Source organism: Lactuca sativa, chromosome 4 (assembly GCF_002870075.4).
Source record: "Lactuca sativa cultivar Salinas chromosome 4, Lsat_Salinas_v11, whole genome shotgun sequence".
In the NCBI taxonomy this organism is placed as follows: domain Eukaryota; kingdom Viridiplantae; phylum Streptophyta; class Magnoliopsida; order Asterales; family Asteraceae; genus Lactuca; species Lactuca sativa.
In genome coordinates, this window is record NC_056626.2 from 48,336,850 (window position 1) to 48,360,959 (window position 24,110).

Consider the following 24,110-nt stretch of genomic DNA (forward strand, 5'->3'; position numbering starts at 1 on the left):
ATAATAAATAAACATAAATTTGATTATTATAATGAAAATAATATTTTTAAATATAAAATAACAAAATAATAATAAATATTAAATTTATTTTACTTTATTAATTATTTAAATATTAAGACGTTACAAAAACATGAATTACAAAACGAATATCACAATATTAATCTTTATTTTCTTTATCTCTAAATTGGTTTCAAATCTCTTCACTCAAATTCCCTTGTAGTTGGTGATTTATGGATATGTTAGAGATTTTTGCATGACTCTGAAGATACATTTCATATGAGTGAAGACGATTTCGGGAAATTTCATGCCTAACTATATTAAAATTAACATTATTATCGATAAAATCAAATTGACGAATATATGAATCATGTTTATCTTCCATAATTATATCGTGCATAATGACACATGCTCTTATTATTTTTCCAATTATTTCCTTGAACCACATACACGATGGTCAACTAATAATAATAGTTGGCTCTACGTAGGAAAATACATCTCTAAATATTGTTATGTATCTCATGGCACACACTCCTATTTTTACATAAAAATAGTAAACTGATAGCTTATTCATATAATTTGTCTGTAAAATAGTATACTAATAACTTATATATGGCACACATACCTAATTTTTGAGCATTTAGCTAGAATATTTATATACACATATAAACATACATGTCTACAATCCACTCTCATTTAATTCGATATTGATTCGTCAAAGACCGTACAAGCTTCTATTTATATATATATATATATATATATATATATATATATATATATATATATATATATATATATATATATATATATATATATAATAAAGACAGTTTAATAAAATAAAAAAATTAAAATGAAAAACGTTATTTAATATTAAATATCACTTACAAGAACGTGTTTTACGTGACATATAAAAATGAATTATTGGCATTGCAAATGGAATTTGTGGGTGCTCTAACAAACTCTTTTTTCAAAACATGAAAAGCTATGGGTGGACATATATTTTATTTTCAATTTCCATAACTATTTATTACATAATATGTTATTGAAAAGTTAACAAAATTTATGGTTTTAAATTTTTTTATATATAATATAATATTGATATAATTTAATCTTCATATATATCTGAAACTTCTATATTTTTGATGTATTAGATTGTTGATAACTACATAAAATTTGAATTTGGTTGAATGTCTAGATAATAAAGAATTTTTTTTAATGAAATAATAGTTTTGCTGTTGTTAGTCTTGGTAAATTCTTCAACGAGAAATAACGTGTGTGGGATCCACCAACGAGAAATAATCATAAAGTTTGCAAACCGCTAAATTCTTCTCTTTCAAGTTTCAACACCCTTTTTTCTTCCGATACTGCGATCGAAGATTTCTGTCATTCCGAATCTATTTCATATCTCCAGTTTCATTCCGGCAGCTTATATGGACGTCGGCGGTGACTTTTTGGAGAACGGCCATCGCGAGCAACCTCATTCAGCATTGATCTTTGTAGGTACTGGTTGTTCGAGTGCTGTCCCCAACGCAATGTGTCTGATCAAACCATCGGATCCACCTTGTAAAGTCTGCTTCCAGTCCTTATCGACTCCACCTGAATCTAACCCTAATTACAGGTATTCGACGATGATAAACTAAATTCTAGGGTTATAGTTGCATTTTCCCCCTCCATTGCATCGTCATGGATCTTTAACCTTTAGATGTTGTAGATCTGCCTGCATAAAAATCAATGCTTATGATGGATTAACTTGTATGTTCAAACTTGTCGGGGATTCTGATTTTTTGGAGAAACTTGTATGTTCAAACTTGTAAATAGTTCTCATTCTTCATTCCTTCCCAATTATAGTAAAATTTTGACTTCTAGACACACATGTATTGGTTATTAGTTTCAAATTCGGCAAGAAAATGCTTTTGATCACACATGAAAAGGTATATAAGTTCAACTCTAGGAAACGTATTAACTCCTTCTACCTTAGTTGTGAACTTCAAACACGATTTTTTGGAAATTCTGATGAAAACATAAAACTCTACAACAAATCATACATATAAAAAGTTTGTGGCAGATATTTATCAAAATCCATATATATGATGCTATGACTTTCTCCGGCTACCTCCTCTTTTTGAATAGAGGGTGTATGTGCTAACATAGCCACCCCCTGCAGACTGACACTGATTGGACAATATCTATATTTTCATTGAGCAAATTAAGTCTGAGATTATGCTTATCATTGCCATCTATATATTCATTAAGCTTATCCTAATGTTAATGGTGGCTAATAAAAGTTATGATTATATAGGTGCAATACATCTCTTCTGATTGATTATAGTCCAAGTGCTGGGGAACATAAGTACATACTAATTGATGTGGGAAAGACATTCAGGGAGCAAGTCCTCCGGTGGTTTACTTTCCATAAGATCCCTCAAGTTGATTCTGTAACTTTCTTCTCCCTAATACAGTTTTTAGTTCATATTGCTTGGATATTCTTCCTCTACTTGAAACTTTCATGGGAGGGGGAGTATATAGTTTCTTTGATCAAATCTTTTAACTGAAAGACAAATGGGATCCATGATGTTGATAATAATAAATACTTGTTATAAAATGCAGATTATTTTGACTCATGAACATGCGGATGCAGTTCTTGGTCTTGATGACATCCGTTCAGTGCAACCATTCAGTCCAGTAAACGACATTGAACCTACACCTATTTTCCTAAATCAACATGCAATGGAAAGGTATTCAAGTTCTTGGTTTTTTTTCATCTGTTGACACTTCAATACTCATGTTATGGTTGCATGATCTGTCAATCTTTCTCATGTATTAAACAGCTTAAAAGTGAAATTTCCTTACCTATTACAAAGGAAGCTCAAAGCTGGTGAAGAAGTTAGACGTGTAGCACAACTTGAGTGGAAAATAATTGAGAATGATAGTAAGAAACCATTTGTTGCATCCGGACTAGAAATCACACCCTTTCCAGTTAATATTCTAACCTTTTCATTTATCTATTTATTATTTTCTGCTTGAATTAATAATATATTATAATTACAGTTATATAGGTTTTTTAGTGTTGTTTACCTTTATTTAGGTGATGCATGGGGAGGATTATATTTGTTTAGGTTTTTTGTTTGGAAAAAATAGCAAAGTAGCTTATATATCTGATATTTCACGCTTTATAGAAGACACTGAACTTTGTGAGTGTTTCTTCTTTTCCTTTTCATAGATTCATACCTTTTTGTGTTTCAGTTTATCCTCAGGTTTTTTGAATTTGCAGGTATATCGAAAAGTGCAGGTCAACAACTAGATCTTCTTATACTGGATACACTTTATAAGGTCAATACTCCAAGTCTTCCACTTCATTAATATGGTTTTGGTTTCATAATTTGTTATTATTTCATGAAATTTTCTTTTTTATTTGCAGAATGGATCCCATAATACACATTTTTGCTTCCCACAGGTTTGTCATTAAGTTCCTTTATTGTGATCTTGCTTTGAATTACTTCAACTATCATCTAATTTTATCTTAATTTATACATGTATTAACAGTCTCTGGAAGCCATTAAAAGATTGCAACCAAAGAGAGCATTTCTTATTGGAATGACTCATGAGTTTGATCACCATAAAGATAATGAATTCCTTCGGGATTGGTCTAAAAGGTACTTTCCTACCCTTTTGATTCCTTTAGGTAGTCACAATGGAATGAAAAAAAAATCCTGTTTGGTATATCTTTTATTAGTTTAATTTTCAAGAAATAACATTTTATTTTTGTGTGTTTTTTAAAATCTTCATATTATTATTGTTGCCATGTCAGCAGTATATATTACATGCGTTTGTCCTATGTGGACAATGACTTCACACATACACATGTTAACCTGTGCCATGTCATATCATCTTTTAAATATCATTGCTATATTGAGTAATTTTTTTAAAGTACAATGTTCTAATAAGGAATAATTTGAAAGCACAATGCTATATTAAGGAAAAGTTTAGAAACTACATTGCTGTTTCTTGCATTTTGCCTGTTTTCTAACAAACAACATGTTTGAATTGCTAATTCCATTCTTTCAAACCAACCAAACATGATAATTAAATGTAATGACCCATTCCATTACCTTTACTTTGTTCATTCCATTCTTTGTGATTCCATTCCATGATTACCAAACAGACCCTTAATTCTTCACTTGTTGCTTGCTACAGAGAAGGAATTCCAGTTCAGCTTGCACATGATGGTTTGAGGATACCTATACATCTTTAATGGTAGAAAAAAAAATGCACAACTATTCAGTTGTTATAGAATGTTTTTGGACCCGATACACACAAAGAAATAGGCTTTTGAAATATGAATTAAGTTTGCATAAAAAGATGCTAGAAATTGGGTAAAAGTTGTATGTATTTTAACTCAATATTCCAAGGTTTTGAGATATCTTGAAGGATTTTCAAGTCTGTTGTTCCATTAATTTTGATGCTTGTATTTTAAACTGACGGTGTCTTGTAGTAGATATACAGTTAAGCGTAATTTTGATGCTTGGAATATGGTGATGAAGGAGATGGGGGCAAAATGGTCCTTTTAAAAAAAAAATTAATGCATGAAACTTTAAGTTAAACGCCTCAAGGACTGAATCGGTGAAAAAGAAACAATATTTTGTAAGGACGAAAAAAGTTAAAAATACTTTTCAGCGATCATATCTGTAAAAATCAACAAAACTATATAGATGAATTTTCAGAAAAGCTATTACATTTTTAGCTTTTTACCTCATACCATTACAAGTACTTTTCTTCCCAAAAAAAATTACCGATAATTTAAACTTCTGCATTTAAGTATTATTTACATACTAAAATTGGATTGCTGGTTAAGATGCTTACAAAATTTTCTATGTTGGGTTGTTTTGGACTGTTTTTTTGGCCAACTTTGGAGAGGACGGTTTGAGTTATCAATTATGGTCTTTTCGTCTGTTGTCCATGTTATCTTAGTATTTGTATATACCTGATAATTTGATACACGACACAAGTTTTCCGTGGACGAGTTTTAGAAATTTGTGTTTCGTGTCTATTTGTGTCAACATGAAATTTTAAACTCGTGATTCGTGTCTTATGCGTGTCAAACACAAATTTACCTATATAAACATGTATACACACGAATTTAATTCGTGTTGACACGCAACACGTGACATGTATAAACACGTATAGACACGAAATAAATTTGTGTAAATTCGTGTTTATCATGTAACACAGTTAAAAACGGGTCTATTCGTGTTGTATAACGTGTCACACAGGTTAATTACGTGTCGTGTTCGTGCTTGATACCTAAGACACGTTTTACAATTCGTGCTGTGTAAATTTCTAGTCTGACACGTATACACAACACACAAACACGGTTTGGCATACCTAATTTGTAGGCAATTTTAGTGAGAAATGATGGTTTAAATGAAATTCTTTTTGATGATTATCAGTGTATAAGGTTGTGTTTGGTTGTAGAAAATTCTTTTTAGTTTTCTTGTAAATTTTTCAAAAAAAAAGGAGTAGAGTTTTCGTTGAAAATTTTAAAAACGTTCTTGGTTAAAACTTATGAGTTTTCATTTCTTATTCTTTCTTTATGAACATTTTTATAAACATGGTAGTTAATGATAACAAACTCTGATCAAGAACACACCATCATAATATAACTTTCATAGAGAAATTTATACATAAATAAATGATTACATAAGACTAATGAATGAACACCAATAACATTACATAAATACTAGATATAGTTGTCAATGCAATACCTAAACATCAAACTTATGTTTCCCAAGCCGCGCTGCAGATCTTCAAATCTTCACCTTGATGCCATCAACTTCACTTTCTTATAGTTGGCTGATAATCTCATTGACTTATCAAATCATTAGGTTTGATCCTAACAATCTCCACCTATATACTATTATTAATGACTATCAAAATAGAGAAACTATTTATATTGAACAGAGTATTTCTTTAAAGAGTCTAATTAACTGTGTCACCAATAACATGTTTTTGGATAAAATAAACTCCGAAGTTTAGATTTTTAGACCGTAAGGGGAAAAGATCCGTTGTATAAGTACAAATTATTAATAAAGATAATAAACATAACTAAACTTTATATTGAATTTTAGTTATGAAAGATATGTAAACAATATATGGATTTGTTATTATAAAGAATATGTTATATCAACATTTAAATTGTTCATGAAATAAGATTCATATAATTTTGATCATAATATAAATATATACTTAAAATGGTAATATAAGTACAAATTATTAATAAAGATAATAAACATAATTAAACTTTATATTGAATTTTAGTTATGAAAGATATGTAAACAATATATCTACTTGTTATTATAAAGAATATGTTATATCAACAATTAAATTGTTCATGAAATAAGATTCATATAATTTTGATCACAATATAAATATATATTTAAAATGGTAATATAAGTACAGATTATTAATAAAGATAATAAACATAATTAAATTTTATATTGATTTTAGTTATGAAAGATATGTAAACAATATATCGACTTGTTATTATAAATAATATGTTATATCAACAAAGACTTCGTAAACAAAAAAAAAACCCACACCAATTGAACACGTATATAAATCATTTATTAGAGATCTCCAAAAGACACGAAATGGAAAATATTATTCAGAGACTATGTAAGCTTAGCATAAAATCTTTGTAAACATATCCTTACACACATTAAAAAGTTTTTTTTTTTTGGTATTTCTACTCAAGTTGTTGGATTTTTTTTCTAAAATCTTTACATCGTTTAAGTTTTAACAATAAAAATAAAAATGACGAGAGTTCATGATTGCTTTAATATGAATAAATTATTTAGTTGTATATGGTTTTTAATTTTTTAAAACTGATTAAAATGATAATTTTGATAAATATTATATTTTGAAAGTTTACTAAAATACATATGATAATTTAAAATTAAATTTATAAGAAAAATATGATAGTCGGTTAATAAAAATAAAAATTTAAAATGATATAAAATATTTAAAAATATTAAACACAAGGATTTAAATAGATATTTTAAAATTTTATGAAAAATAAATATAATATTTAAAAACTAATTGGATAAATATGATTTTTTAATATATAAAAAAAACATAAAAAAAAAGGTTCACTCCGAATAAATATGATATTTAAAAACTAGTAAATCATCACTTAAATTAAATAAAGTAAGCGGAAGATGAGGCTCAAAAAACGCAAAAGAAAAGTTTAGCTGCAGGGGATAGAAGGAAAGGAATTATAGAGAAGTTTGGGTGGGTTCAAATTCCAATGTTCTTTTTTACTTTTTCTTTAGTTCTTTCTTTTTTAAAATAGGTTTCAAATGATCAAAGAAATAATGGCGGCATTTCTTTTTTTAAAACATCAAATACTTAAATAGTAATACACATATATTTTAAACCGAATTTTGTTTTAGATTATACATATCTTTGCCAAAGGTGGTAATATATTTGATTTTTGTTCTAGAAAGTGAAATTTTCATTGATTCATCTTATAGTTATCTATTGTAGCTATCTTAGATCACCAAAATCGGGTCTTTCAAATTCTTTTGCAATGCCACTTCTCCTACTTTGCAAGTTATTTAAGGGACGTTTGATAGTTGCTAGTTGGGTTAGAACCGACAGTGTTAGAAGTTCTGACTAAAGCTTACTGTTTAATTTTAGATCTGATTAACTGTACAAAATGACTATTACCCTCAAACAATATTTTTAAACAACACTACAAGAAAGCACTTCGTTTTTGTTCATCGATCTAATAATATATCCAAACATTTTATCCAAAACAACACTTTTTTTTTAAAAAAACAAATATAACCTACTCCTAAACTATTCATTACTACCTATGTATCAGACGGAACTTGAACCTTCAACCTAAAAAAGGGAGGCAACACCTAATATCATTGGGCTAAATGCCCTTTGATATCCAACACTTAACAAAAGCACTAGAGAATTCAAATCTTTAATCAAAACCACTTGATATTATTCTTAAATTCATACTCATTCAAATACGATAAAAACAGAGAATCTCATCCTTAACCACCCACAAATTACAACTTTGACCCATTCTAGGATCATCACTTCATCACTTCACATTCGAGAAAAAACTAAAATGTCCCGTGAAATCAGATGGAACAAAAAAAAAACATGGCTATGACACAAGATGGGCTTCAACTTTTTCAATCAGGTCCTCTTCATTCTTTGAACTCAGACTCTTATTCGCTTCATTATAAAGCTCATGCTTCCATCTTCTTTCCTTTCACTTCCTTCTAATGGCTTTGAACCTTGTGTTTCTTGTTTATCATGAATTAACTACAAAGAATGCCATTATCTCAAACAAAAGAATTATATAATTGAACCATATAAAGCTTTTGATCAATCTATAATGTAATAGTAAAGAAAGGATGAAGTTCGAATTTTTGCAACTGATGAAGTTCCGATTTTTGCATCCAATATGATTTCAACTTTAGAAAAAAAAATAGAAACCACCCTCACTATTCCATCAGAACCCATAAACATGTTTAAAAGGAAGTCAATAGCATCAGGGGCAATATCATCTAACTTCCTACAATCATTACTCGCGATATTATAATAGTTAACAACGCATCTGAAACAACCATCAATCAATCTATAAACCCTATACCTAACTAATCCACAAGAAACAACTCAAAAACTTAAATGATGAAGATGAATTGAGCCCAACTTTATAAAAATCGATTGTGGAGCAGGGCTTGAAAAAGAGAAATAATCCAAAATTAAAGAACACCAAGAGGGTGAATTAGAGTAATAATCCAAAATTAAAGAACAATGACAGATTGATTGAGAGATGGAGAAACATACCGGAGGATGTGGGGAAAGAGGAGGATGTAACGTTGTGACATCCTCATTTTGACGACTATTTTAAAACTTTTTGTTTACGCTTATTTAATACTTTTGTTATTGCAGAATTGGTCCCAAATATCCTTGACATGATGTAATATCAAAATCAATACATTTCAGAACATTCTATATTTCAAAAGTTTGGATGTCATAACCGATACAAAGAAACATAAGCATAAACGGATACTTACAACATCTCAATATACTAATGGTCTACATCTCCTTGAATCTCTCAGTAGACACATACACCATTATCCAAGTATCCATGATACAAATAAACTGAGTGGGTCAGGTTGAGAAACCTGGTGAGTATATAGGGTTTTAAACCCACAATATTATAATCTTTAATTATATATTTTTAGCAAACAAATAGCCTAGTTTCACATTCCCGTTATCCTCACTTCCTAATATTTAAATAATGATCTCGAAGGATCTTTCCTAAATGACCTTTATCAGCCGACACCTATATTTCTTAGATGATTAGGCACAACAATATGATAATATTTTGGGTAAGCACGACAATACATCAATACTTCGGACAAACATAGAAGGCACGACAGTACGATAATACTTTGGATAAGCATGTCAGTACATTAGTACTTTGGATAGACACGACAAACACGACTTATTATCTTACACATTTCTTACTAACCTACCACAACCACTGTCTCACACGGATCTATCACGACCTCTCGTCTATTATTTCACATGGCCCATTACTACCCAATATTATTATTAAGTATGATAAGTATAGATAGTTTAACCAAGTAATAACTATATCATGTTGCACGTATGTATGTGTGTATATATATATATATATATATATATATATATATATATATATATATATATATATTAAACACAACAAGACAACACACATATCATTTAAGCAATTAGACTACTTGTATTTATGTGTAAGTTGAAAGTAACTATGCACTCACCTAACAAAAGTATGTGACTCGAGGTTAGGGCAGCGCTTCGCCTTAACACTTCTCCAAGACCTAAACGTATAAAGCACCAAGTCTCAGTCTAGTTTCATAATCCCGATGACTATTTATTGATAGTCTAGATTCCTAAATAATCTCAATGTTTACATCAAGATTTATCAAGTAAGGAATAACCAGGTAAGATCATATCGGAGGTAGGGTCGTTTGGTATACATAGTATACTATTTGGAAATGTCATTTTAAATACCTCACAAAATCCAGCCTAGACATCACTCCCGTAAGTAGATCAATCAGGATAATGACTTGGGATCACTGATAAATCTTAATTATAGGTCCATAATAACGACTGACTATAATTAAAAGTTACACTTAAAATAAATAAGTGTAGCTTGACTTACAGAGTAATCTAACGAAAACCGGAAATTATGCAGGCATAACTCTGACCCGGGAGCTTCAACTAGATATCTACTACTAGTCGGGCACTTAAGGTATCGCAGGGCTTCGCCAAGATGCTAGAAAACTTAAGGAAAATAGGCTACATGAGGGAGAAGTGAGAGATAGAGGTTGTAGGGGTTGTAGGGGTGAGATATGAGTGACATTGCAATGATACAGAAGTAATTATAAAAACCAATATGACATGTTTGAAATATTAATGATATCTTATTGATATGGATGACCTTATAAATCAATCAAATATATTTTTTATATGAGATTAAATTTTTATTTATTTATGTTACGACAAAGCACCTAAACTAGCACCAATTAATATATAAAGTTATCATTGTCAGTTTATAATGCTATTTTTCCTTCGAATAATTAAAGTAAATTGCTTGAACGAACTAAAGTTATATTATGTTATTAATTTACGTGAATAATACATTAGCTAATTTAAAATTAACATAAACATAAATATTTGATATTGTATGCCTAAGAATTTTTTATTACACTATATTGAAAGACGAGTTTAATGTTCACAAGTTATCAAGTTTTGACCTTAATATAAATTATGTATACCACAAATGGTTCCATGGTCTAGGTGGTCACGACTGTGGCTCGTGCATGCTAGCTTGGACCTTCGTAGTTCGCCGTGCTCGTGGCCTATCATATCCGTTATTAGGGCCAATATCCTCAACCCTATTTAGGATCTCGGATCTTCAAGAACTTTCAGGATCCCGAATGGATCTCAGGATCTTGATCATTATTATTATTATTTCCTAACGTTTCTAACAAATTAGTCAACATAAGATTCATTCTCAACGAAAAAAATGTTTCAATCAGGCAAAAGACCCAGGATTACCAAGTCAAACCAATGTATTCATTTTTATTTGAGAGGATCCTAAAAATATCAGACTTATTGTTACTTAGAGTAGACTATAAATACACATGTATTTCACACACTACACACATCTAGACTTACTACAACAATTGTACTCGTTTACTTACTTTCATTTCTATAATCAGTCTTTCAATTAATACAAATTAACAAGACAGGTGATCATTATCACCTCCCAAGGTTTTGTGCCAAAGATTCTAGCAAGGATGAAAGGTTTTCCTTGTAAATCACTTGTGCAATCTTGTTCTAATTTCAATAATCACTTAACCTACAACACCACAACCTCTCATTCAATTTGGTTGATATTCATTCAAGTGATTTTGACCAAAACAATTTAGCGCCCACCATGGGGATGTGGTGTTTATAGTCCTTGAAAATCATGTAATGTCCCAAAAATACCGAGTAAAATTTTCATTGTTAAATAAATCAAAACCATTCATTCATTATCCCAAAAGACGATCAAAGTAAAGGTATTCTCAAAACATCGTCAGAGTAAAATCATAAATAATCATTGCGGAATAAATCTCCAGGGGATGCAGTGCGATCAAGTCGGGCTCTTCATTTTGAAATTGGAAGTACCTGAAAATGTTTAAACCACAAAACCGTAAGCACAAAGCTTAGTGAGTTTCCCCAAAACACCACATACAACATATATATAATAGTACGTACCTGTCTCGGGTCCGTATCAACCCTCAGTCCATAATGACTCCATATAACAACATGTAGCTGTGTCGGGTTCATAACAATTCCCGGGTCCAAATCAACACTGAGTCCATAATGACTCCATATAACATCATGTAGCAGTGTCGGGTCCGTAACAACCCCTATTTCTATTTCATCCCACATACATAAGCATACATGCATATCAACATGAGTCACAAAGACAACAAGCACATACAAGCATATCAGCAAGTGTCCTAAAGACAACTATCATCCTACAAACATAATCCAGTGGGCTGACATTGGTGCCTTCGACCCACGAGCACAGTGAAGAGACTCACTTGAACTACTCAACAGAAGCCCAACAACTACCTCAACATCAGTACATCCAACTTAAGCTTCTTAAAGCAAAAACTTAAACCAACCCTTAGACAAATACTCAATTCTATCCAAGTTTGACCAAAAGCCAAATCGGTCAAAAAGTCAATGGTCAAAGCCAAGGTCAAATTGCCAACATCAGCCCTCGACGTCGTGGCCTTCCTTGGCCATGTCGTGGGCACTAAATGTCAAAACAGTCACTGACTCCCCAATCGCCACGTCGTGGCAGCCAAAGGCCATAGTGTGGGGACTAGTCTGAACCACTCAAACGAGCTTAATCCATTTTCTTCCGATTTCAAGAGCTCCAAAGCTCATATCTGATTCTTTCCAAGGTCTTAATGGATAAAGTTTTTGGGTTTTATTTACTATAACACTCCTATGGTGCACATACAACCCTAATAGCTTTGGATCTAAGTTTTCTCTAGTTATACATGCAATAAAATTTCCATAGCATGAAGCCTGCAACTAGCATACAATTTTGGTACATGAATCATAAAACTAGTTAGAATAATACCTCTTTATTGTAGCTTGTAGTTTTGGCCTTTCAAGACCTTAGCACCTCAAGTGTGATGCCTCAAATGGTTTACAAACACCATGAACAATGAAAGACTTTGAGAGAGAGGCTAGACATAGGGGTGGCAATTGTTGACACGACACGACAAAAATACACGAAACGAAACGAAATTGGGACGAAACTGAAATTCGAATTCGTGTTCGTGTCGTGTTCGTGTTAAGTGTAAAAAACACGATGTTGTGTCGTTTTGTGTTCGTGATTAAAATTTGACACGAAATTGACACGATTAGCATTTATTTGTCGTGTTTTTCGTGTTTGTCGTGTTTTTCGTGTTATGTATGATTAAATATTAATTAAATAAACTAACTTTTTATTATGTTATCTTTGTCGTGTCGTGTCGTGTTTGTCGTTTTTTAATCGGTTTGTTTTCGTGTTAGTTAAAGAAAACACGACATTGTGTCGTGTCTTGTTTGTGTTACATAAAACTTTGTCGTGTCGTGTCGTGTCAAACAAAAACACGACACGATGGCCCGATTTGCCACCCCTAGCTAGACACCACCAAAATCGGCTAGGGTTCTCTTAGAACTCATTAGGTGTCGATTTTGGCTAAGGGGTGACATTTATATAATGTAGGATTCCAAGAGCCATGGGTAAACCCTAATCCATGCACTTGGGTTATGATCAATATCTCATATGGGCTAACTCTTATGGATACTTACATAAACTTAACCCATCATGGATCAATAACCTAAACACTATATATCACTGATTTATATAATCAGTCCCCGTTAATTTAATTAGTCTCTTTTGATCACTAAATTAATTCCAAATTAATTCTTGATCAATACTAATTAAATAATATGATTTCTCAATTAATGTATTATACTTATAATATATTAGTAAATCATATATAGCCTCTTTCTCAAATATCCATCCTGTCAAATTGTTCTGGTGAAGGCAATCCAAATGGACCATACTACTCTCGGGTCAAGTACATACCAATTATAGTCATGAGCTTAGACACCTAATCCAACAGTCTCCCACTTGGATAAGTCTAATAACTGTTATTGCAAGTACGAATCCAAAATCCCGACAAGCAATCGTAGCTCTCAAAAGCCGCTGTCAAGCTCTAACCTAGTCAAATGACGTGTCCATTAGATAAGGGATCATATATTCCTCCATTCTAGATATCATATGAACTGAGACATGGATTATAATCATTCTTTCTGTTCATGTGTTGTTTCCTGATTTCCGATTAATAACGACCGACTAATTTAACAAATCAAATCAGTCCAGGCTTGGCAAAGCGATTAGGGTTGTCATCACTAAATCACCGAGGGGCCCACAAATATCGCTTTTATCCCACATTGGATAAAAGGAATGCAAAAACTTCGACTCAAATGCTTGCTTATACTTACTCATCAAATCACACAAACCAATATGTTTTATAACACCAAGTTACTGGTGCGTTTACATATGTCAATGTGCAACCGACTTGTACACTACAACTCATATGTCTTGGTTTCAAGAATATAAGATATTATCGTCTCACAATCACTTGTGATAAAATCCATGAAGTGATTAAGATGAACGTGGTTTTAATCCGATACTCGAATCTTATTCCAGAAGTACTCATGAATACTGCAGCAAACTTGTGCTATGTCAAAAACACTTTAGACAATCTACAGACGGATTCATGATAGTCTAGCTTCAATGCCTACTTCCAAAGTATGGTCGATTGTGGATAGTTTGTATAACCTAGTTACTCGGGAAGTCAAAACATGAAAAGTGAAACACAAGAATAATCGAATCCAATATGGTCTCAAAACTTTTGAATATAAATAAAACACCTTTTATTTAATCACTATATTGATTACACATTATTCATTGTATAATGTTTCGATTTATCAACTAAGTACTTGAATTAAAACAATAGTTATCCCATGCTCTAAGCATGTACACTATATTTACCTATGGTCCTTATTGTGAAATAGATCAATTGCAAACATTTCCAATGAAACTCATTTCACAATTCCAAATCCTTATCGTAAGTGTAAGAATACCAAGTTCTTGCCACTTACTGTAATCTATTAGATTCTAAGCTTACATGCAGTGATCCTTTTGTAATGACTATGCACACAAGTCACAGTGACTTTGCTAATTAAAAAACTTTCCATTGGAGATTGTTACAAGACAATTCTATAGATACAAAGTCTCATATTCAAAGCACATTCCTTTGAACATCCTTCTTGCATAAAAGTTTCTAACTTACTCATAGATTGTCGATATCCAACTCCCATTATGGAAACTTTTCCATAATTGCCATATGACTATCCATTCTTAATAGAATCCTATCTATTCAGAATTATATCAATATGGTCCATTCATTACTATACTTCTAATTACCCACAAGTGACCAACACTTAGTGAACATTGGATTGTCCTTAGCAATTGTTTAACCACTTTAGTCATATCCAGTTCTAGTCCTTTTTCCCTCTTAAGGCCCTGGGCATTTCGAAAATTAGAACATGAGAATGTTATAGCATATGCAATCGATCCTATATCCGAAGCATACGGGACACGATACATAATGTTTCACATAAAGACGTGGTACTTTACCAATCTCTTGCTATAACATTTCTACATATAGAATTTCCTTATGTCGAATCTTTTCAACATAACATTCATATATGTTTATGACCAAATTAAAATTTCAATATAAGATTTTATATTCGAAATGAACTATAAGTTCCTCTCCCTTAATTATAGCAAAACAACTTTTTCAAACCCTGCAACTTTGTGAATTGAAACCTCTGTTTTCTATAATTAACATTGCTAACTTGCAACACTTCACATAATAATCATGCTCCCACTATCATGATAATTATACTTTTACCAGCATAACACTTATGCTCCCACTAGCTTTGACATGCACTCAGAAATCAGCTGGACTTATAGAAATCAGTACTTTATTGACTTTCTCACCAAAGTTCAGATTTATGATACGAAATGATTCGATAAGCCTTTATCTAAGCTCGTACACCTTTTATTAGAAAGCTCATATGTGTGTCTAAACAATCCAGAACTTAGTGACAAATCAAAAAATCATAAGACGAGGTTAGTGACAAATCCCAAAATCATATGGATTGAACTTGTTCAATCTTAATTTCTTGCCACCTAGCAGCTCAAGGGCCTACCATTGCTTCCAAGTTGTTATGAAAACAATTGAGCACTCATATAACTCACATGCATAGTCAACTTTAACCGGAATGGACACAGAAACAAGAATATGTCAACACGATAGGTTACAAACCTCAAGTCGTGTGCTAGTGATTAACAATAGGTTTATTCTTGATTAGTTCTTGAAGCTTTTCAAGATATTTAAGACTCCCACTGACCTCTTGACATTTAAGACTCTATTTGTCAAGAGTTAGTGCAGTTTCTTATCAAGACAAGACACTTCACACAATTGGTTTTAGTTGGTCTTTGTTTTATCCAAAACATCACAACTTACCAATTTCAAATGTACAAGAGTAAGAAACATTTTACTTTACATTTGATAAGTGTTATAACCCTTTCTTAATATTAGGTCACTCAAGGCACAGTCTTGGAGTATGACTCTAAGACATGATTTTGGAACGAAGTATGACTCACCTTTTGATTTAACCATTTCAACAATTCACGATTCCTCTTCTTAGCCATACAAGTGTACTAAGGTTTCCTTAGAGGATTAATTGTGATATGGTTTTCATAATCATTAAGATGATCATAAAACACGATACTAAAGTACTCTTATTTCCTTTCAGATTGGAGAAACTTTTATCTTTCTGCCTAATTGATTCTTCTTATTCGTTCTGCTATACATTGAAACTTTTCCAATGGTTCAGAGTTACACTTAATCTTGTAAGTATAACCATATTTACTCAACTTTAGTAAATCATGACGAATAGTCTTATCGTTCTTTGTGGTGGACTTGACCAGTGCACAACCAAGTGTACCCGATCCTCTAGTCCTTCACTTGACTCACATATACATATGAACAAGGAATTAGTCTTAATTTCCCAAAGATGAAGGTTCTCATCCATCACACAATACAAATTGCACGATTCCAAGTTTCTGGACAATTGAAACTTGGGTGATGAGAATCTTTCCTTATTTGGTAAATTATGACACTACCACAAATGAAAGAATCAAATCCATATTGATAAAAATAGAAACATACAAACATCAATTTTCACAAATGCCATTGCAAGGAAATATAAATAAGATATTATCAAATTTTCTCTTTATTTATAAAATACGGAACACTTTTCCTTACAATGCAAGTACATATGAAAACTATGATTCTAAATATTCCTAAATAATCTATCATAACTCCTAGCATCAGCTCAAAAATACGATCATCGAACCATGCGATTGAAATCCATCTCTTTGCGATCAGACGCAACATGCTTTTCCTTTAAGCATCCTTTGATCCTATAAAACATCAAAATGTAATCTTATCACATCATGTATTAAGAATCTACAAATAAGAACTTAATAGAGTTAGATAGTTGACTTACCTGAAGCAGAACCACTCAATTTGATTCTACCATCTCTTAGATCTCTCAGGTAGTCAAGGCAGCTTCGCTTCCAATGTCCCTTTTCTTAGCAATAAAAACAATCAGACTCCTTTGGAATGGTACACGGGACAATCACAGACTTAGCCTTTCCTTTTTCCTGAGAAAGAGAAATATTTTCTGGACTTCCAATGTTTCCATTTTCAATGTCCATGGAAGTTTGGGAAGTAGATCTTCCAATCAAATTTGCCTTACGAGTGCGCCAAATCATTGCTGATTCAGAAGCAATTAGCAAATAGGTAAGATCAATAAGGGTCACGCCGCGGTCTGTCATATAGTAGTCTTTAACAAACTGACTATACGACTCGGGAAGTGACTGAAGAACTAAGTCAAAAACCAACTTCCTTGACACGACTCCTAACATTCCCAGCCTGTCAATGTGTGACTTCATCTCCAAGACATGTGCACACACATACCTTCCATCTTGGTGTTTGCTTGTCAATAGGGATTGAGTGACCTTAAACTTTTCAAGTCTTTGAACTTGTGGGTTAGAAATAATTATTAGAGGAGGTGGAGGAAGTGAAGTTCCACTACAGGAAAAAGAAGGGATTAATCTTTCACCTTGATTGTCTTGTGGAATATCATCTTCATGAGGAAAGCTTTTTCCATGAGATTCGGGAAAACCATAGTTGTTTGACCTAGACATCTATAATGGGAGATATTCAAGTTAGTTGATTTAAGTCCTTAATATAACACCCAACATGAAATATTAAGGCTAGGACCCAACACAATATTCTACAATTCGGAAGAGGGATGCCGTAATCCAATTGTAAAATATTTGAAGGTAGGTAAATGACGATTTACCAATTTCCACCATGAAAAACGAAATTGATTATTAAGTTTTAAATGAAATGAAATTCCTGGATTCTTTTGATATTCATTGAACTTTTCAATGGCATGTTTAATCTCGATTATGCCCTTCAAGTTTGTGACTGGGATGCCGAGGATCACAAACAAGGTGTGAATAACCATGCAAATTAGCTTGGTACACTTAATATTATAAATCATCAAATCAATGTGTCGGTTAACCACACACGCTCCATTGATCCATGATTAACGTCAAGCTACCCTTTGCCACACACTGTCAGTCCCAGATTAGTGTGTCGGTTAGCCACACACGCTCCACTAACGACTTAACAAGGTGCAGAGTGCAATTTCATGGGTTAGCACCCAATTCACATTTTTCCTAAGTAACTAAGATTGAGAATTTATAAGTGTTTAGTTACTTGGTATTTTCGTTATACTTTTTATGAGAATTAATGTCCTATCCTACCCGTTCGGCTAACGACCCTCCACCAGTCAAGGAAGCGGTGGGTGATAGTGGACACCCATTAAACCACCATTTTATAGGCAGTAACCTTATACCCCATTATAGACCGACTTCATGAATGAGGTCTACTAATAGTAAGACTGACTTTTTACTTATACATATAATATATTAAACTTTTTTTAACTTTTATATAGTATAAGGGTGTATTTTAAACTTTTAAAATACTAGATGGTTTAATATATTAATAAATTACACTCTTAATTTAATTAAACTTAAACCATGTCATTATGGATTTATTAAACTTCTCTTTTAATTAAACACTTTAATTAATTTAATAAAGTCCATAAGGTGTAATTGAACTATTCAAGGCGTCTAGGTTATTAAAAATTCAAAATTAAAACTATTTAATTAATTTTGAAGTTATAAACCCTAAAGATGCATCCTTTGAAATCTTTCAATTACTAGATTTAATGTTTTTGTAATTTAAGCCTATAACTATTTTGGTATGTACTTGACCCGATTATGAGCATGATACTTTTGGGTTGCCTTCACTCATGCAACTTGATAGGATGATAAGAGGAGAGAGAGTATAATTTATTATATGAATAATAAATTGGTACTCGAAAATGGTTTTAATAATATATTACAAGTTTAATATATTATTTGAAAATCATATTATTTAATTAGTATTGATCAAAAATTAATTTAGTGATCAAACGAGACTGATTAAATAAAGGGGACTGATATTGCAATTAACTGTTAGTTGCTAGTTGGGCTGATGGACTCCATAGAGCGGAGTGGACGGAATTTATGGGGAAGCCCGTAAGATTTCGTCCAAAGGTCTCTAAGGAAGGAGTCCATGGGTTGCTTAAGGCTTAAGCAGTCATATTAGGGTTTCCATATAAAACCCTAGCAGCCACAAGTATAAATAGACCCCATGACTAAGGGATATTCGGCCAATGCTTCTAAGAGACCCTAAGGGCCAAAAATCTTCCCTCTCCTAAAGTCATCTTGTTGCTTGAGTGTTTGTGACTCCATTAGAGGTGCAACACTTGATGCACTAAGCTTTCAAGAGTCAAGACCAAGAAGGATTGTAATTGTTATTGCTACATAATAATCAAGGTAATGATTCTAACCCTAATCACATGTCAGTTTTAGATTTGTATACAAGTCAATTAGGGTTTATTGCTTTCACATTCAATGTTGTATGTTTAATTAGAAAAACCTAGATCAAAGCAATTAGGGTTGCATGTACACCATAGGAATGATGTTATGCTTATAACCCAACACATATATATCATGTGGGCTAACTCTTATGGATACTTACATAGACTTAGCCCATCATGGATCAATAGCCCAAACACTATATATCACTGATTTACATAATCAGTCCCCATCACTAAATTAATTCCAAATTAATTCTTGATCGACACTCACTAGATAACATGATTTCTCAATTAATATATTATACTTGTAATTGATGGGTTTTAGCCATATGAACATGCCTATGTGCACATGCAACCCTAATGCTTGGATCTAGGTTTCTCTAATTGAACATGCATTCAATCTAAGACTTCTAATGGCTAATTGACTATAATAACATTATGAAATCAGAATTAGAAGTTTACCTTGAATCGCTTGCTTGATCTTCTTGTTCTTGGAGCTTTAGAGTCACAATTGTCACTCCTCTAATGGCTTACAAACACCAACTAGCAAGAATATGATTTAGGAGAGAGGAGAGGGGATCAAATCGGCCAGGGTTTCTTCTCTAAGCACAAGTGACGATTTCCCTTGATCCTTGGGATCTATTTATACTTGTAAGGCTCCTAGGGTTTCACCCTTAAACCCTAATTGGATAACTTAGGCCCTAAGCAATCCAATACCCTAATAGATAACCCCTTGGACGAATTCTAAGCTTGTCGTGAGCATCTTGTCTTACGAAAGCCTCGCAACCCTAAACCTTGATATGTGCTAACGAGGGAGCTTTCCCTGTCCACATCTCGTGAGGTGTTTTGGCAACCTTCTTAGTAGGGACTCGGTTAAGGATATGGGCGGCAGTCTCTAAGGCATACCCCCAAAAAGAGATAGGTAGTGAAGCACGACTCATCATAGAGCGAACCATGTCTAACACGGTTCGATTATGCCTTTCTGCCACACCATTCAACTGCGGTGTCCTAGGTGGCATCTGTAACAGCCCGGAATCTCAGGTATTATTAAAATTATGTTTTTGGGGTGATTTATGAGGGGACTCGGCGAGTTGGAGCCTAGACTCGCCGAGTAGGATCGCGGACTTGGTCGCGGTTCCGCGACTGGACTCGACGAGTCCAGATATGGACTCGGCGAGTCGACGCTGTTCGGCAGAAACCCTAACCGTTCAGTTTGGATCGTATTTAACGCCTCTTAGGCCGTCATTTTCAGTCTTTTGGTCATTTGAGAGGAACCCTAATCGCTGTGGACGCCTGGAGCAAGGGAGGAAGCTTTGGAACTTGGAAGAATTGGTTAGGCAAGAAGAAGAGGGATTTGGCTAAAGGAATATCAAGGAGGATTGAGTCCTGGGATTTGGGGGACACAGAGAGTGCGTTTTCAGGTAATAATCGGACCAAATCTGTTATTTTGATGTATTTATGAAATTAGGGTTTATAGAACCCATTTAGTGATTTGATGAAGTAATGCCTTGTTACCCCACGATTATAGTCTTGTATTAGGACCTTTAGAGGTCCAGAAGGTCCCATGCATGTGTACTTCGGGACGAGACCCATCCCAGGAAGCAGTTACTCGTCTGCATGGCATGGACTCGCCGAGTCGTTCTTCAGACTCGGCGAGTAGCTTGAAGATTCACTGGGACTCGCCGAGTTGTTCATCAGACTCGGCGAGTGGAGTCGGGGTGGCCCCGCGATTCTTCCACGAGGACCTCGTCGAGTCAAGAGGGATACTCGACGAGTAGAAAGGGAATATTCAGGAGTTTGTGAGGACGACTAGACTCGCCGAGTCGCCATGGTACTCGCCGAGTCCAGTCGAGTTGACCGTTGACCAGAGTTGACCTAAGTCTGACTTCTTAGGGATAGTCACACTTAGATGATATGGGTGTTAATGAGTTATGTAATGTTATAGGAGGGTTGTAGCTCGTTGGTTTGTGCGCGAGTGATTTCAGGAGTTGATAGCTTTCAGCACTTACGAGGTGAGTCTTCTCACTATACTGTACCCGGAAGGGTTTGACTGTGTGACCGGAAGGTCGGATATGATATGTGATATGTATGCTATATGTGGTATGTTATATGTTATATGTGCTATGTATGTTATGGGCCGGAAGGCGAGTATGTTATGGGCCGGAAGGCGGTATGATGTGTGATGGACCGGAAGGTCGGCGTGGGTAAGGCCGGAAGGTTTACCCAGCAGGGACGGAAGTCCCCAGAGACACATGGACCGGAAGGTCGGGCCGGAAGGCAATGTTATGTGGACCGAATGGTCCGGGCCGGAAGGCGTATGTGCGTAAGTTGTATATTGGGGAACTCACTAAGCATTTATGCTTACAGTTGTTGTGCATGTGTTTCAGGTACTAGCGAGGACCGTGGGAAGGCGCCGGCATGATCGATACACACTGAAGAATGTTTCATGATCTTGGGAGTTTGAATAATTGTATTGACCGAATAATTAAACTGTTTATGTCTTGTTTTTAATGGAAATAATTATGTTGTTAAAATGAAAAATTTGTTTGAAAATTTGAGTTGTTACAATTGGTATCAGAGCCTTGGTTTGAGGGATTCGGGTGCACCTTCGGGGGTAACTGAACTCAAACCGAGGATTTGAGGAAACTTTTCAAATAAAGGCATAAACTTTTGTAAATGGTTTGTGGTAAGCAAGAAAGAAGCAGTGTGTACGATCAGTCAGCGCCCGAACGGTAAAAGATCCCCAAAATACCTTACAATATTATATGATATGAATTGTTATGCATGCTAGAAGACTAGGTATTCATGATAGGACTAGAGTGGCCTGATTTGTGATGCCTTAGTCTAGGGAAGTTGCCTATATGTGATGCTTTGCTAGTATGCGAGTAGATAGAGCGTATCAGAAGTAGAGTACTCACTATCTGGAGTTTGGGGAGGAGGACTTGGGATGAACATTGATGCGGTGTAGTCGGTAGTATTGGGCCCGTACTACCGAGGACACCGGGTCAGTGGGAGGCCCAAGTAAGAATCCCTGGATATCTGGGACTGAGTAGGGTTGCGTGTCGAGTACGATTATACTCGGTAGAATCTCTGATAGTTTTATGTTGTATTTCAGAGATATCATGGTTAGACCGCGGCACGGGGCAAGTTCGAGCGGTATGAGTGACGAGGACATTCGTCAGATGATCCACGAGGAGGTGGCGGCGGCGATCCGGGCTGAGATCCCGGAGATGTTTGGGTCTATCAAGACCACCCTGATGGAGACGTTCGACGAGCGGTACGCCGCATTGACTGAGGCTGCAACCGCTGCAGCTACCGCAGCTGTGGCCGCTGCTAGGCCACAGGGGGGTGATTCATTGCTGTTCCGAGAGTTCAGCAACACGAAGCCACCAGAGTTCGATGGGACGCAGGATCCGATTGCTGCGATGAGGTGGATCGCGGATATAGAGGGGTGCTTCTATACTTGTTCATGCCCGGAGCACCTGAGGGTACGGTTCGCTTTGAACCAGCTCCGTCTGGGAGCGAAGGACTGGTGGAAGTTCGTGACAGCGAATTTCACTTTGGCAGAGACTACAGCGGTGACATGGGAGGGATTTACTGCCATGTTCAGGGATGAGTACGTTCCCCCGGTGGAGAGGGAACGATTGGTGCAGGAGTTCTTGACCCTCAAGCAGGGTACCGATTCTGTTGCGGTGATTACACGGAAGTTTCATGAGAGGGCGATGTTTTGCCCTGAGCTGGTGTCCTCAGAACAGGCTCGGATGAGCCGATACTTGGGTGTCTTGAGGAGGGATATTCGGGAGTTTGTGTCAAACTCCACTTACCATACTTTTGCTGAGCTTCAGGCGAATGCCAGGAAGCGCGAGATCGAGTTGGAGACCCAGGCTAGGGAGGAGGCCGAGTCTCAGCGGATGGATCGGCGACCGGCCCAGTTCCAGCCGGCAGCCAAGCGGGCCAAGTCCGCTGATTCGAGGACAGGAGGTTCGAAGAGTCGCACTTGCGGGAAGTGCGGCAAGAGTCATGATGGAGTATGTCGATCTGGTGCTTGCTACAAGTGTGGCAAGGAGGGGCACATTGCTAGGGAGTGCCCCAAGGGATTTTCGGTTTGCTTTCATTGCAACCAGACTGGCCATAGGAAGGTCGAGTGCCCTCAGCTTCTTCAGGGATCTGCACCTGCTGCCGGAGTTACTGCGACTCGACCGGTGAAGGCCGAGGCCCCGAGGGCTCGGGGAAGAGCCTTTCAGCTGACAGCGGAAGAGGTCCGCGCTGCGCCCGATGTTGTGGCAGGTATGTTGTAATTCATGTAATTATTTTAATGT

The 24,110-nt window shown here is 34.8% G+C and overlaps 1 protein-coding gene across 1 annotated transcript; it reads left to right on the forward strand.

Moving 5' to 3' along the window:
* The first annotated feature begins 1,317 nt into the window (after positions 1–1,317).
* LOC111914758 (putative hydrolase C777.06c) lies at positions 1,318–4,434 on the forward strand. Its single transcript, XM_023910475.3, has 9 exons — positions 1,318–1,615; positions 2,297–2,432; positions 2,605–2,732; positions 2,826–2,973; positions 3,083–3,188; positions 3,269–3,327; positions 3,416–3,451; positions 3,541–3,650; positions 4,192–4,434. The coding sequence occupies exons 1-9, from the start codon at positions 1,428–1,430 to the stop codon at positions 4,247–4,249; spliced, it is 969 nt and encodes a 322-aa protein (XP_023766243.1). The 5' UTR covers positions 1,318–1,427; the 3' UTR covers positions 4,250–4,434.
* The last annotated feature ends 19,676 nt before the right edge of the window (positions 4,435–24,110 follow it).

Bases quoted from the DNA above. Each gene is read 5' to 3' on its own strand.
- LOC111914758 (XM_023910475.3), top strand. From the start codon at position 1,428: ATGGACGTCGGCGGTGACTTTTTGGAGAACGGCCATCGCGAGCAACCT. The intron at 3,328-3,415 runs GTCAATACTCCA...TTTTATTTGCAG, and splicing joins TACTGGATACACTTTATAAG to AATGGATCCCATAATACACA. The intron at 3,651-4,191 runs GTACTTTCCTAC...TGCTTGCTACAG, and splicing joins CTTCGGGATTGGTCTAAAAG to AGAAGGAATTCCAGTTCAGC.